The 16,558-nt window shown below is 32.7% G+C and overlaps 1 protein-coding gene across 1 annotated transcript; it reads left to right on the top strand.

Annotated features, from left to right (window-relative positions):
* The first annotated feature begins 2,294 nt into the window (after positions 1-2,294).
* On the top strand, positions 2,295-15,415 carry LOC132734009 (serine/threonine-protein kinase STK11-like). Its single transcript, XM_060720712.1, has 7 exons — positions 2,295-2,300; positions 2,888-3,252; positions 6,644-6,733; positions 10,200-10,327; positions 12,080-12,137; positions 12,811-13,040; positions 14,603-15,415. The coding sequence occupies exons 1-7, from the start codon at positions 2,295-2,297 to the stop codon at positions 14,707-14,709; spliced, it is 984 nt and encodes a 327-aa protein (XP_060576695.1). The 3' UTR covers positions 14,710-15,415.
* The last annotated feature ends 1,143 nt before the right edge of the window (positions 15,416-16,558 follow it).

Genomic DNA, 16,558 nt, shown 5'->3' with positions numbered 1-16,558 from the left:
GACACAAAATATACCATATAACAGACTCTCTTAATTTTTTACCTCTAAGTGTGACCTTGACCTAATAATGACCTTGGAGGTTGGTGGTTTTTGCGCATAACACATTGTATCATTATTGTGAATAATTGTGGCAAGTATTTACAAAATCGCTACAAACATAAGAAAGTTATGGACCGGGCACGACATATACCTTCAAAAAGACAATGTTGACCTTGAATGGGTAAGGGTGACATTGACCCTAGAGGTAGGGGTCTGTGGTTTGACAATAATTACAATATCTTCTTAAAATCACTGTGTCATAGAAGTATAGAAAGTTACTGTAGAGAATAACATTGAAAACCCCTTAAATTTTATCATATTGAACCACTGATTTTTGTTTTGGTTTTGCTGAATTTTACATTTATATAAACATGTTTATGTACAACATACACGTAAAAGAACTTAGTTAACAAATAATGTTACTGCTTGTTTCTACACTCTTCTATGCATGTACATGTTTGAACTTTCATAATGTTTTTTTATAGGTTTTGAAATAAGATAAAGATTCATTCAAAACGAATATAAAAAAGTCATAGTAAAGCATCTCTTTTCATTAAAATATTAAATGAAATTGGTGTTAATTTATACATTTTTTTAACTGTATCTTCTATTATTTTTCACTTTATCCTTAAATTTGACACTGCCTTGATTCAGAAAACTAGCAAAATAAGTTTTGAATTATGCAAGCTCCCTTAAAATGATGTAAAGGGCTGATACCATTTGTTAAATTTCAAAATTTACAATAAAAGTATAGCTTAAAGAATATTTCTTGAAATTTTTCCATGATGGCGGCCATCTTGGCGGCCATCTTGGATTTCTTTGATCGCCATCATTTTTGCCAATTTATGCCGGTGGTTTCATATACTACAGACTTTAATGAACATTTTGGTATATAACATTAATTGTTGCAATGAGTGTCCAGGTTCATCATTTTCTAGGTCCTGATTGTCACCCTACCATTATGAACTCTAAATTCGATTTTGAAAAAATGCAAAGGAAATTATAGCTTGTATTATTATTTATAAGTTTAATACTATTATTCAAACAACTTTCTGTCACGTTATCTGCTGGATTTCATTCGGAAATCCTCGCCGATTACCAATTATCACTTGCCATCCGAATTTGACGGGAAGTGCCGAGAAGGATAAAAAAAGGGTAGCTGCTTGATGACATCGTCGACGTTACCCAGTGGGAACCGCCTTTGTCTTCAAGCAGGTACCTTTTCTTGAAAATGAATTACCCCTTCTTGAAAATAAAGACTTGCTGGTTTTCAAAACCGATTGAATTTGATTATTTTGGAACATCTGGAGAAGACGTTTTGAACGGGTTAAAATACATGAGCTGCGTCACGACAAAACCAACGTACATACAAGTACGTAATGCGTTTGCGACCAGCATGGATCCAGACCAGCATGCACATCCGCGCAATCTGATCAGGATCCATGCTGTTCGCTTACAAACCCTATTACAAGTAGAGAAACTGATAGCGAACAGCATATGGATCCTGATCAGACTGCGCGGATGCGCAGGCTGGTCTGGATCCATGCTGTTGGCAAACCCATTATGTTGGTTTTGTCGTGACGAGCTCATATATGAGCTGCAAAATGTACAAATAGCACTACGTAATTCATTGTCCAACTTCCCGAACCATCTTTTTCTTCTGTTGTCTTTTTGTAGTAAAATAAGTACAGTTTTAGTTTGTAAGGAAGTAAAAAAATACTACTTTGTTTATATATTGCTTTCTTTATTATAAGAATTCGTTTAAATTTTAGTACTTTACCAGGTACTGTTCCCTTTCTACAGAAGTAAAAATTGATTTGTTTCTGGGGCGTAATGTAAATGATAAATTTGACATGATCATCAATGGCCATGTATTTTCTCTAGACGTGTGTAATAAGCTGGGACATAAATAAGTATTCTAAGTCCCAGGTGAGGTGTAAGGTAATTTTAATCTACTGTATGAATAAAATACAGGCTATTTCTATTTCGGAGATTTAACGTACGTAGTGCTAAACCTATTTTTGTTCAGTTAAATTATTTCCTTACTCTAGGTCGGCAGTGGAATGTGCTTAAATATATATAGTTAACGAAATTAGGGGAATATCCCAAAGGTGTTGAATTCAATCAGGAATATTGTATGTATACTTTGTACCCCTTGTCTATCCATGTATACCATGCATTGCTTAAATAGGAGTTTATCGTTTTGAATTAACCACTTTCTTTTGGGTTTGTAAAAAGTGAGTGCTGTACATATCATGCAGGTATATATATTATTCAATGTCTGTGTTTCGGATTGCGACAAAATCGCCAAAAATTGAAACAACTAAAGATTTTGGCCTAATTCAATTATGTGACCAGTCCATGTACCTCAATCGTAAATGATATATTTTACGATTCTCTAATCGTCTAATATTTAAGGACTTCCATGTGTTACTTTTTATCAATTTTATGCTTATAAAATTGTTTTGTTCACTCTGTGAAATATATAAAATCTTGTTCTAACAAATTGGGGTCCGAAAGTTAAAGGGAACCTTTAGACAGCTACCAGTCATAGTTTGCATTATTAACCATTCTTATTCCTAAAGGAGAAACTCGTTTCTTTTTTCTTCGTTTTTTTTTTGAAAAAGGGTTATGGTGGGAATTGAGCCCCAATTTAAAGGAAAGGGGGGCAAAAAGAAACATCCCTAAAGTGTCCCCTTTTACTTTACAGCCTTTTTTTTGAAAATGGGGAAAAATTTATGGTGTGAAAGTCTCATCGGCAGAAAAATAATGCAATAAATTGTTTTAGGTGTTTTCTTAGCAAAATGCACCCAAATTGGAAGGGCCCTGGACAATTTTCATTTTTCAGCCCTATATTGGTCATGATGGGGAAGCATTCGGACATGCGGGTCTTCAAGGGGTGGATGAGCTTTCTTTTATGAATGATGATGATATGGATCTCAACTTTTTCCACCGGGTGGACTCGGCACAAGTTGTCTATGAGAGAAGAAAACGTGCAAAACTTGTAGAAAAATATCTGATTGGAGATTTACTCGGAGAGGGTTCATATGGCAAAGTGAAGGAAGTGCTTGACACTGAAACGCTCTGCAGAAGAGCTGTCAAAATTTTAAAAAAGAAACGATTAAGACGAATACCAAACGGGGAAATTAATGTAAAAAGGTGTGAATATATTGAGACAAGCTTTATTAAGATTTCAAGTCAAAAAGTCTGCAGATAAATTCATTTTTGTTTAACATGGTTGGGAAAATTTAAAGTGCCTGCTTAGTAATCTAAAATTATGTTAATAATCACTGAAAGGGAAATTATGTAGTGTCTTATATATGTTAATTTTTATAGCAAAATAGTATGAAAAAGGCAAAGCCTCAAAGCGAGCTCGCTTTCCTTCTACCGTGAAATTAATATGAAAAAGGCAAAGCCTCAAAGCGAGCTCGATGTACTTTTATTGGAAATAGTATGAAATAATCGCTCATTTTTATTTCAAATGCAGTGACGAGTGCGTGTGATGTTACACGTTCTGTGTTAAATATGGCTCCGCCCCTGTCGTTAAATGAATAACGAGTTTTGAAAACGTTGATACAGCGTTAAAGACTGAATAAAAGATATTGGTGTTCAGATTCATTTTCTTAGTTAGACCATTTTCTTTCATTCTAGATAGTTTTCACAACAAAATTCGACAAAAAATTGTTTAAATTTATCAGTTTTTTTAAACAAAAATTTTTCCCCAAATTTTTATTTTAAAATTTTGGCCCGCCTTCAAAGGTTTTCATTTTACATTTCCGTTCGATATTTTATAATGTTTTTACGTTTTTTTAAAAAATTTTTTCTTCCGTTATTTCTGGTTTTCCTGTCCAATTATGGTTCCCTTTCCCAAAAATTTTGGTTATAGATTTCAGGGGTTGCCGTTTAGTTTTCCGGGGTTTCGTCGAACCTGGTTTTTATTTTTTGGTCCCAACCCCCCAAACCTTAAAAAGGGGTATTTAGTTAAAGTTTTTCAAATTTGGGGCGGGGGCCCCCCCCTTGGAAATTTTTTAAAAAATTAAATTTTTTTTTAATTTTTTTAAAAGGAAAAACCATTTTTTTAGCATTTTGGAAAAATGGCTTTTTTCTTTTAAAATGTCTCCCTTTACAAAGTTTTCCCCTTTGCTTTAATAAAATAAAACTTTTCCCAAACTAAACATTTTGGCCAAATGTTCTGGACATTTTTTTTGTTTTTTGGCCCAAAACAAACTGCCCCCGGCTTAAATTTTTGTAAAATGGCAAAAGATGGGGTGACTTTTCTCCCAAGGGCCAAAAAATTATTTTGCCCCTTGATTTTTTCCCATCAAAATTATTTCAAAATTTTTAAAAAAAATCAAGGGGAATTTGGGGATAGATTAAAAAGTTTTTCGGGTTTTGGTTTAAAACGAAATTGGCAACTGGGGTAATTTAAAAACCCCATTTTTTTTCCAAATTTTTTTTTTGGGAAATAAGGGGGTTTCCGCCCCCCTTAAAAACCCCCAAACAAAAGGGCGGCACCAAATTTCCCCTTTGGGGAAACCCCAAAAATGAAATTTTTTTTGGGGTTTTTGGGCCCGGGAAAAGGAGGTCAATTTTTTTAAAAACCTAAAACAAAAACATGTTTTTTTTGGGCTAAATTAAAAAAATTTTTTCAATTTAAAAATTTTGGGAAGCCAAAAAAAGGGAGGGGTTTGGGAAAAAGGCCCAAAAGGGTGTATATAATTAAAAGGATTAACTGAAAATAGGGGAAAAAAACTTTAAATTTTACCCAAACCCCGGGGTTTTTAAATGTTTTAAACCCTTTGGGCCGTCCTTCTTTAAAAAATTTGAAAAAAGGGGGTTTGCTTTGTTAAAAAATTTTTTTATTTTTTTCTTTAAACCCCCAATTTGTTTTTCCATGAAAAAATTTTTTGGGGGAAAAATGGCAGTTTTCTTTGAAAAAGCCTTGGTTTAAAAGGGGGGTTTTCCCCAAATTTGGGGGCCCTTTAAAAAATAAAAAAATTAAAAAATTTTAAATTTCAAACAAAAAATTTTGGACAAATTTTTTTGTTTGGCCATTGTTTGGGCCAACCATTGGCTCAGAAAAATTTTCTTTACCATCACAAAAAGGGGCATTCAAGTTGAAACCATTTTTTTTCGTGATTTTCCAAAAAAAATTGAAAAAAAAATTTTTTTAAATTTATCAAAAATTTTTTTAAAAAAAAGGGGCCCAAATTTTTTTTCACCGTTGGTTTTACACTTTTTACCTTAATTTTTTTCCCCAATCTGGGGGTAAAAAATTTACATTTCCCCAAGCCCAAAAATTTTTACTTTCAAATTAAAAGGGGCTTCCCCCCCTTTCCCCCCAAAAAACGGGGGGAAAACCACCCCCTTTTTGGAAAACCCCCTTATTGAAATTTTTGTTGGGGGCCCGGGCCCCCGGGAAAAAAGGGGTAATTTTTAACAACTTTTCTTTAAAAAAAACAAGTTTTTTTTGGGGCCCAAATTTTTTAAAGGGCATTTTTTCACCCTTTTGAAAACCCCAAAAGGGGGGGGGGTGAAAGAAATTTAAAAAGGTGTTATAAAAATTTTTTTTTTTTTTTGGGTTTTAAATATACTTTCACAAAAAGTCTTGTTATTTTCAGAGAAACATTTGTTGAAAAATTTTGCGTCAAAAAAATATTGTTGATTGATAGAAGTGTTTTATAAAAACAGAGAAAAAAAATTATCCTTTGAAAAAAATTTTTTTTAAATTTTTGAATTTTTTGTATCTGACGTATGGCAGTCCCATTTTTAAAAAAGTTTTTTAATATTTATTATTTCCCTTAACTCAAACCAAAGGGGCGCGGGGTTGGGGGTTAAAAGTGATTGGATAAAACCCATTTGGGCCCCTTTGATGAAAGGTTCAAAACCCAAACCATGGACTTTGGTTTCCCTTTCTTTTAGGAAGTTTTCCGTTATCACAGAATTTTGGGGGTTTATCTGGTGCCCCCTTGTGCCAAAAAAAAATGTTTTAAAGGGGTTTCTGAACTTCCTTTTTAGTTCTTTCCCTCCACCATTAAAGCTAGAAAGGTGCTAAATGAACCTTCTGTTTTGGTTGCAAAGTAAAATATTAACCAACTGAATTTCTGAAATCAAACTTGTCAAGCTTCCTTTATTTTTGAAACTATTCTTTAAACAATTTTGGGGAAATTCAGAATGAAGGGAATTTGATTTTCATGTTGGTCATTGTAACACCCTTGATTCAGATTGCACAGTTGTTTATACGTGGTTTGGCAAAGGCTTATCAGATCTATCATTCCAGCAGTGTGTATTACACAGTACTTTGCAGGGCTAATAAGGGGTTTAAAATTCAACCACATTCCCCTGCTTTTCCCTTCCCCTCTATTTTTAATCCATATTCAATAGTCTGAGTGTGATAGATAGGAGAGAAGGACTTTAGTTTGAAAAAAAATTTTAGTACGTATGTAATTGTATTACAATTAAACATACAATAGACAATTTAATGTGTTTGTAAATGTTTCCTTTCGCAGTGCAATTTTCCCTTGTCCATTTGAAGGATACTATATATGGAAGCTTAATAGATGGATTATGACATTAGTATTAATATTCTTTAACAAGTTTATAGGTACATGATAATGGAATACTGTGCAGATGAGCTACAGAGTATGTTGGAAAGTGCCCCAGAGAAAAAATTCCCTATTTGGCAATCGCATCTGTAAGTTTTACCATATATGTGTTTTTTGCGTTTGCTGTAACTATGGTAACAATAGTAATTTTTCAAGTCTAAGAGCAGTATGCAGGTTGCATTCAATTTTTATGAAAAGTTAGTATTGAAATTGAAGAAATAATGCCGTTCAGAAAAATTAATCCATTTTAAAATATGTATAAATAGTGTAAAATGACATTTACTTTTGTTAAAAACCGGGCCCGGAAAAAAATTTTTAATTAAAAAATCTTATAATTTTTTCTTTCAGTTTCTTTTTTACAGTTAAATAGATGGGTTTAAAAATATTTAACAGGGAAAATCTGTGATCCAAAGATATAAAAAAAAGGGAAACTCCTTGTTACAAACCCGATCAGTTCTCAAGATCACAGATTTTAAAGGGGTTTGCAGAGGTAAAAAAAATTTAAAAATTTTACTTTTTTTGTTATTATTAACCCATTTTTTTGCTGTACAAACCTGTAAAAAATGTTTTTTGGTTTTGGGCCCCCCCCCCTGTCCTAAAAGAGAAAATTTTCAGGATCCTTTTTTAAATTAAAAAAACAAAAAAAAAAAATTGGGGTTTTTCATCTTTTTACATTTCTTTTTTTAAAATTTGCAAAAAATTTAAATTGGCAAATTGGAAAAAATGTTTTCTTGGTCAGGGGTTTAAAGATATACATGTGTTATGCTCATTTATAGCTAAAATACCTTTATTTCAGAAATTAAGGAAATTTTAACTGAATCATGATTTCATGTGAGCAAGCTATCCAGCTAGCTTACGGAGTGTCGGTGGTTCTACTCAGGTGCCCGTTCGTGCCTGAAATAATGCACGGAACTTGAAGGCCCCCTGAGGACTTCCTCCACCAGTAAAGCTGGAACATCGCTATATGACCTATACTGTGTCGATGTGACGTAAAACCCAAAACAAACAAACAAACAAATTGAATCATGAATGTACAATGTATGATTTGAGTAATAGAATGCACAAACTATGGGAGGCTGCATTATTACTGGTCAGGTTCATTTCTACCTTTCTTAAAAGAAACAGGCATATTTTTTTATTGACACTACATGCATGTATTCACTATGTGTTTACATATAGTGTATAGACTTTTAAATGTAATAATTTTCTCTGTGTGTACATTTATTTAACAATTAAAATAAGCCTATATGGCAATTAATATCTGTATTTTCAAATATCAGATTTGAGCATGATATATCTTTTTAAAAAAATGTCATTGGCATGTAATGATTAGCAACAACAAATCAGTGCTCTGTTGGACAAGTTTCTATTTATTGTCATTATGTCTGAAAGTGTTTTTAATTAGTTGCCCAGGAAAGTTTACCTTTAGCGAATTAACAAGCCCTGTCTTTTACCAAAGCAGCTAAGAAATCCCCTTTATATTTGAACTTTCCCATAGCAGGTTTTTTGTACTTTTTTTGTCCTGTTCTAAATGTAATACATGTGTGGGTACATTTTTTTTAGGGTTTAGACACATTTAGTAAAGGAGATTGTGTAACAAAAAGTCAGGGATCCCAGCATTTCAACCCCCTGAGTTTGCCAAATTGGGAAAAGAGAACCCTTTCAAAGGGGTTTTTTAAAATGGACGTCTGGTCCTCAGGGGTTAAAATTGTAAGTACTTGCTTTTTTTTGTATGATTTATATTTAAAAGGAATACCCCATATTAAAAATTTTGCTTAAAATGTTTTTATAAAAAAATATTTTGGGTTTTTTTGTTAAAAACAAAAAAGCATTTTTGTTTGAACTCTTTTTAAAAAAAATGTTGAAACCCATGTCCCTTATTTTTTTCCCTTTATATAAAAACCCTTTTTTATATAATAAAAATTTTTAAAAAATTGGTTTTAGATTTTGGGGGTTTAAAAACAGCTATTTCTTGTTGCCCTAAAATAAAAAGAAGCTGAAACCCCCAAAAATTTTTAGATCTTTTTAAACCCTATTAAACTTTAAAAAATTTTTTCCTTTTTTTTTAAAAAAGATTAGGGGTTTAAAATTATTAGAAAAAAAGAAAAATACTGGCCAATTTTTAAACGGAATTTTTCAAATTTTTTCCGTTTTTTTGGGGGGGACAAAAAATTTTTTTGGAATTTTTTAATTTTGGGGGTTTTCTTGTTTCCGAAAAAAAAATTTTTTTTTGGAAGGTCCATTTAGGGTTTTAAAATCCAAAAAGGGAAAATTTTAAATTTTAAATTTAAACTATTTAAATTTTGGGTTTTAATTGGGAAAAACCTCCGCAAATTAAATTTTTTGGAAATTTAAAAAATTAAAACAAAAAAATTCACAAATTTCTAAATACCTTCTTTTTAAAAGCAGCTCTTTATTAAAATTTCCGTTAAAGGGGGGGACTAAAAAATTAAACCCCAAAAAATTCAAGGGGTTTTGCAAAGTTTTTTTTTTAAACAAAACTGGGAACAAAGGCTAATTTCCCGGGTTTAGTTGAGGTAAAAGGTTTTGGGTTTTTCTAGTTTTGAAACCATTTGGTTTTTTAACCCGTTTGTAAAATTTTTGGACACAATTTTCCCCTTTTTTGGTGGGGGGGCCCGGAAAAGGGTTTTTTTAAAAACCTTTTCAAAAAAAATTTTTTCCTTAAAACATTTTTTTTTTTCAAAAGGGGGGGGGGAAAAATCAAAAAGCTTTTGGGGTTTTTGGAAAAAAAGTTTTATTTTTAAAAAATTTAATTAAATTTAATTTTTTTGGGGCCCAAACTTTTGAAAAAGGTTTCCCTGGGTTGAAAAAAAAAGGGAATTTAAAACTTTAGGGGAAAAAAGGCCCCCGGTTTTTCACGCCTTCCAAGCAAGAATTTCCTTTTTATTAATTTTTAATTCCAAAAGTGTTTTTAAAATATTTTTTTTTATTGGCCAAAGGCAAAATTTCATTAAAAATTTTTACTTTAAAAAGGGAGAGACTTCAGAGATATTTTCTTGTAGAGAAGCTGTACATCTAGCTTCGAGGTCAGTGGTTCTACGGTGGTGCTTGCTCCTGCCTTATGCTCAGGTTCCCAAAATTTGTCTCTGTCATAGAGTCTTCACTCTTACTGTGTATTTCAGAAAGTCTCAACAAATGCTTTTGAAGAAAAGAAAAAAAAGTTGGATATTTTTAAACGTCGAAGTGAATTTAATGTATTTGCCTAATTTCTTCTGTATAGAATGCTTAAATCATTGGATAATAAAGTGAATCAAACTAGCATTGTAAAAGGCTTAGGGTAACGAATCATGGCCACCCAAGGATATATATTACACAGCTTGGCAACTGAGATATGTCACTGTGAGTTAAGCTTGAAAGTTGCCAAGCTGTATGACTTCCTTTATATTTTCAATGTGAGTCAGGCCCAAGGACTGGCAAAATTTGACTGACTGGGACAATTTTAGCAATGTGGACAATTGATTTTGCCTGCCTTTAGTAAATGAACCAAAAATTATGAAATGTCTTGTCATAACATGTACTTTCCTCTGTTTACAGATATAATATGACTACTGGCCTATACCCATATGAAGGGGAAAATATTTACAAATTGTTTGAAAACATTGGTAAGGGAGACTATGTCATTCCGGATTCCCTAGATAAAATGCTGTCATCACTTCTTAAAGGTAAGTGTTATTAATGAATAATAAGGTTTGTCAAGTCATATTCTGTTATGTGTTTCAAATCTGAAAAAAGTTGCCGATAGATGATGGTTTCGTTAATTGGCTTGTTTTGTAAGATTCTGAAAGCTCATTTTAAAACAATATTTTTTCTATAGATTTTGTATTAAAGATGTACATGCATATTTATTAAAAAAAATTGGGTATGTTTTTGATAATTAAGAACATAATTAAAGTGATCATACACAATTTTTTACAGCAAAAGGAATTTAAATGCATAATTGTATTAAAAAAAAGCAATCATTACATGTATAAACAGATCACATTATGTTAGGCATGATAATCAGTAGTATAAATGGTGATAAAATTTATATACTGATTAGATTTAAAATAAATTTGAGCCGCGTCAAGACAAAACCAACATAATGTGTTTGAGACCAGCATGGATCCAGACCAGCCTGGGTAGCTGCGCAGTCTGATCAGGATCCATGCTGTTCGCTTACAAACCCTATAACAAGTAAAGAAACTGATAGCGAACAGCATGGATCCTGATCAGAGTGTGCAGACATGCAGGCTGCTGTCGCAAACCCATTATGTTGGTTTTGTCGTGACGCGGCTCAGTTGGTCTCCTTAAGTGCTCAATTTGTCAAAGCGTGTCTGTAAGTGACATCATTCATTCAATTTGCAGAATAGTTGTTTGTATAGTGATCAAAATGAGTCCAAAGTACATAATTTGATAGAATAATGTTTGAAAATTTCCAATAAAGCAAGGAGTGCTTGATCAAATCTTTTTCAAAAAATCTAGGAAAATATTGCTAGGAAATGTTTTGCTTTGTTAATAATTAGAAAAGTTCCAAGAGTGCAGCACTGCTTAGAAATCTTTGCTTAGGTTCCAATGCCTAAAAGCATAAGATTGGAATTTCAAACATAGATCAACTGGGGCATTTTAAATGATAATAAAGGCAAAAGATAATAAAGAATAGCCTTAGAATGAAATTGATTTATAAGATAAAAGAATTATTACTTCTATGTTTGTGCAATTCTTAACCTGTTTTGATTTAAAACGCTTTCATTTTTAGGCTATTTTTCACATTTGAAATAATTATTCTTAAAAGTTGATCCAGACCTACAAAAATGTTAATTATGTATATCTAAGAAAAAAAACCCAGTTACTACATGTCAAAATATCTTAGTAGAGTCCCTTTAATAACTGACATTAACTGGGAATTCAAAGAGTATATTTTGTTGGTTATACCCTTTAGTCTGTACATTATATTGATTCTTGTATTTAGTTAATGGCAGAAATGCATTTAGTCATTGATTTTTAATGAGTAAAGCTACATGTAGGAAATGCATTACATCTCAACTTTTAATGAGTAAAGCTAGGAAATGTAAGAAATTTTAGATTTTTATGGAGTAAAGCGAGGAAATGTATGAAATCTTAGATTTTTTTATGGAGTAAGGCTCTAAAAGTGAAATGTATTAGATCTTAGATTTTTATGGAGTTAAGCTAGGAAATATATGAAATCTTAGATTTTTATGGAGTTAAGTTAGGAAATGTATGAAATCTTAGATTTTTATTGAGTAAAGCAAGAAAATGTATTAAATTTTGGATTTTTATGGAGTAAAGCTCAGAAATGCATTAAATCTGGTATTATATTAAGTTGCCTAGTTAGCTAGGTAATGCATAAAACTTTGGATTTTCATTGAGTAAAGCTTAAATATGTATTAATTCTCTATATTTTCATGCTATTACAGAAATGTTACAGTATGATGCATCTAATAGAATATCAATAGGAGAAATAAAACAGCATGAGTAAGTATTAAAAGTATATTAAAATAGAGAATCTTATATAAGATTATGAAAATGATAACAAGAACATTTTGATGTAGGATGAACACACAGTTAAAGGTCCTCTCCAAAGTTTACGCTTTGTATATGGAAGTATGCCCACTTAGATTATAAGGTAAAACATTAGATTAGCAATCCAAGGGTTGCTGGTTTGATCCTCGAGTGAGGCATGATTTCCTCGTGACAATTGATCTCTGATATTGAGTCTACTGGTCATTTCACGACTGATTCAGAAATCTAGTAAAGATTAGTAGTTGGTCAGGCGTGGAGAAATTTATAAATACTGGTCAGTTGCCCAGGGAAAATGGTTGACGGATTGACAGTGACTGCCAAGATATAGCCAAAAAAAGGTCTTGAAAATGGCATGAAAATAGAAAAAATAAACTGTGTGATTACTGGCTTAAAGGGTTATAATCAGTTACTTTTAGACCTTTTCTTTAACGACCTGCATAATAAAGATACAAAGCTTTTCAAATGTTAAGCAGATATGAGTCAAAACAGTTTTTTGTTTCAAAAAATGATTTTATCTATAATTATAATGTTTTTCCTTCAAAATAACACAATCTCTTTTAAGATTGATCACATTTGCATGAAGTTTGCTTATATATTTACAAATTGTTTTATTTTCTATAATCAGTTGGTACCGAAAGAAATTTCCTCAGACATCGGAGATTGTGCCGTTCCCTGTTCACCCTGAAGGTTATGATGACTTGCGTAGTATGACTGTGATCCCTTACGTTGAAGACATGCACAGGGGTACTCCTAGTGAGGAGGATGATGAAGAGTTAGAATACGAGGAGGATCATATAGGCCAGACCCCTGTCTCACCCGTAGAGGGAAATGGTAATACCCAAGTTAATTCACATAGTAAGTTGTCTGTTAAAATGCTTACTTTTGAATGATTTTGGTAATATTAATAGGTCTGTGACACAAAGTACAGTGCTTGGCAAGCCACTATGTTCTTGTCATGGCAAATCATGTACATTGAACCAAAATCCTTTTTATCCACCGCCGAAAATTTTCGGCGGAGGATATAGAAATAGTCTCCGTCCGTCCGACCGACCGACCGTCCGTCCGACCGACCGACCGTCCGTCCTTCCGTCCGACATTTTTGTCGGGAGCATATCTCTAAAAGTATTTGAGTTATCAACTTGAAACTTCATAGGTGGATAGACCTCATTGAGGAGTGCAGTGCACAAGAATGATAACTCTACCTTGCATAATTTTTGAGTTATTGCCCTTTGTTATTTTTCAAAATTGATTTTTGTCCAGAGCATAACTCCAAAAGCCTATGAGATATTAACATGAAACTTCATAGGTGCATAGATCTCACTCAGGAGGTGTGCAGTGCACAAGAATGATAACTCTACCTTTCATAATTTTTGAGTTATTGCCCTTTGTTATTTTTCATACCTAATTTTTAACCCGAGTGGAGCATAACTCAAAAAGTGTTTGAGATATCAACATGAAATGTCATAGGTGGATAGATCTTATTGAGGAGGAATGTTGTGCTCAAGAATGATAACTCTTCCCTATACAATTTTTGAGTTATTGCCTTTTGTTTTTTTTCATGCTATTTTGTCCAGAGCTTATCTCAAAAAGTATTTGAGGTATCAACTTGAAACTTCAAAGGTGGATGGATCTCATTGAGGAGGAGTGCAGTGCTTAAGAATGATAACTCTACCCTGCATTATTTTTGAGTTATTGCCCTTTGTTATTTTTCAAAATTAATTTTTGTCCAGAGCAGAACTCAAAAAGCCTTTGAGATATCAAAATGAAACTTCATAGGTGCATAGCTCAGGAGGTGTGCACTGCACAAGAATGATAACTCTACCTTTTATAATTTTTGAGTTATTGCCCTTTGTTCTTTTTCATACTTAATTTTTTAATTCAATTTTTTTCTCAAAAAGTATTTGAGGTATCAACTTGAAACTTCATAGGTGGATAGATTTTACTGAGGAGGGATGCAGCACACAAGAATGATAACCTACCCTGCATTATTTTTCAGTAATTGCCCTTTGTTATTTTCAGCCATCAGTATTCACATAGGTTTCAAATCTGTAATCACTATAGCCATCAGTTTTCATTACCAAAAGACCTCTTAAAATGGAATTATTCCGCTCTACTACATATACATTCTTCCAATGAGCAAACACATTTGGCGGGGGATGGCCATGTTGACATGGCTCTTGTTACAAATTGCCTTAAATTGCAAAATATGATTTGTACTGTAAGCATTTAAGTCTATGTTTATTTTGTCTACAAAAGTACTAGTCTATTTTACTTTAAGTGAATTGGTCTATAGCAGAAGGTTGTAATAAAACAAAACTAAGCATGTGTCTGAGAACTGCAAGAACTAGAATTAAATGCATGACAATATAGGACACAAAATTCACTTGATGAACATTTGTGTTTGTCTTATGTTTCAGGTAAGGTTGAACACGTAGAAGATGCCATTCCAGATTCGAAACACAAGAAACGGAAAAATAAATCCAATGCACGTAGATTTAAATTTTCAGGTTGCTCCCAGTCTTGATGCTTGTTTAGATTTAGTACAGCAACTGTTAACCCCCAATCATGTATTAACCAAATACATGGATGCACATATGTTGAATATATATGTAGATAAATTTGGCTGCCCATGTAATTAATAAAAAATGGCATTTGGACGTATTATTAGAAGCGAAATGTTACCTAGGTATTTAGTCCTGGAGACTTACGACATCCGAGATTTTTGCCAAGACCCGTGCCATTGGAAGCCATATATGTGTATACTAATGGGAAGAACATTATTTAACAAAAATATATATCATCAGATAGTGTGAAAGATTGAGATTAAACAATTGTGTAGTCTTAGCATATTTTATATCCTCCATTTCTGCCAAAGATAAAAAAGCCAACGGTGAGGTGCGAAAGAAAAAGGACCAAAAAGAAACAACAGGATAAAAGAGAACAAAAATGTAAGCAGATATGTTGATGGTGTGTGTCAGATGGACATGTGCCATTTCCAGGATAGCAAGTTTATACATTTTATAGCTTTTGAAACTTTTGTTTTTCATTTCTTGCCTCAGTGACTTAATGTCAATCCAGAATTGATTTATTTCAGTATTGAATGGTACCCTGACTAGATAAACAATTTACAAATGAAAGATTTTCAGTAACCTGAGAAAAATTACATAAGTGACATCATTTTTTTGCCTCTGTAGCTAATTAGAGGTGTGCATTTAAAAAAAAAAGAAAAACGACAAAGAGTATTGCAAATTCGGGATGACAAGATAAAATTAGATAAGGCTGCATGTACCAGTTTGATTAAAGACTTCCATGTGTGCCGAAACCAAAGAATCCTGAAAACAATTTCTTTTTTTCTATATTTTTAAGTGGATTCTTGTTGTCCAATTGGAGGTTTTTTTTTTAGTTAAATGAGAATGGGCTGAAATAATGATTCTTGTCTGAAAAAAAAAAGGCTTCATACATTAATACTTTTCAACTTCACATACCATTGTTTTGTTTGGAATTTTATTATATCTGTACAAGTATGGTCAGTGTATATTGTCGTGAAACTTTCAAAAGCAGTATTGTACTATCTTAAGGACTATTTTGTTGTATTTTAGTTGAGTTATGTTGTTTTATAAGTATTTATTTTGTTTCATTGCTATTCTGTATTAGTTGTTTGTTTATTTGAGTCGCGTCATGACAAAATCAACATAATGGGCTTGCGACCAGCAGGCATCCAGACCAGCCTGCGCATCCGCGCAGTCTGATCAGGATCCATGCTGTTCGCTATCAGTTTCTCTACTTGTAATAGAGTTGGTAAGCGAACAGCATGGATCCTGATCAGATTGCGCGGATGCGCAGGCTGGTCTGGATGCCTGCTGGTCGCAAACCATGTTGGTTTTGTCGTGACGCAGCCCATTTTTGCCCCGCTCTTTGGAAAATCACATTTTCTCTTTGAACGAGATCTTTTGCTGCAAACTTTTTTTTCTTTAATTGACAAACTATTTTTTAAGGATACTTAAGAAGATCTGTGTTTGTTTTTAACCCTTAACCTGCTAAAACTGAAAGTGATTACTTTTTGACACCCATGATGCCATCAACTTTTGTATCCCTAAAACTTGGGCTGTTGGGAAAATACAGTACACAAATTCAGAAGGTTAAGGGTTAGGAGAAAGGGAGATAGCAGTGTCTGAATTGAATGAAAAGTCATAAAAGGGTAACTTTGTAATAAATGTAAAGGGAAGTAATTGTGTTTGAATATGAAAATATAAAGGGAGGTAAATGAGTAAAAAAATGTTAAGTATTAATTAAGGAGATACAAGGGAGATAATAGTATAGTAAAGAGAGTTAAAAAAATAAGTTATTCCAACCTTCTGCCTGCAGCTATGATT

This window comes from Ruditapes philippinarum, unplaced genomic scaffold (genome assembly GCF_026571515.1).
Source record: "Ruditapes philippinarum isolate M1 unplaced genomic scaffold, ASM2657151v2 ctg2525_1_1_1_1, whole genome shotgun sequence".
Taxonomy (NCBI): Eukaryota; Metazoa; Mollusca; class Bivalvia; order Venerida; family Veneridae; genus Ruditapes; species Ruditapes philippinarum.
Note: the sequence above shows the minus strand (reverse complement) of the source record. Positions and strands in the feature narration are given on the sequence as shown.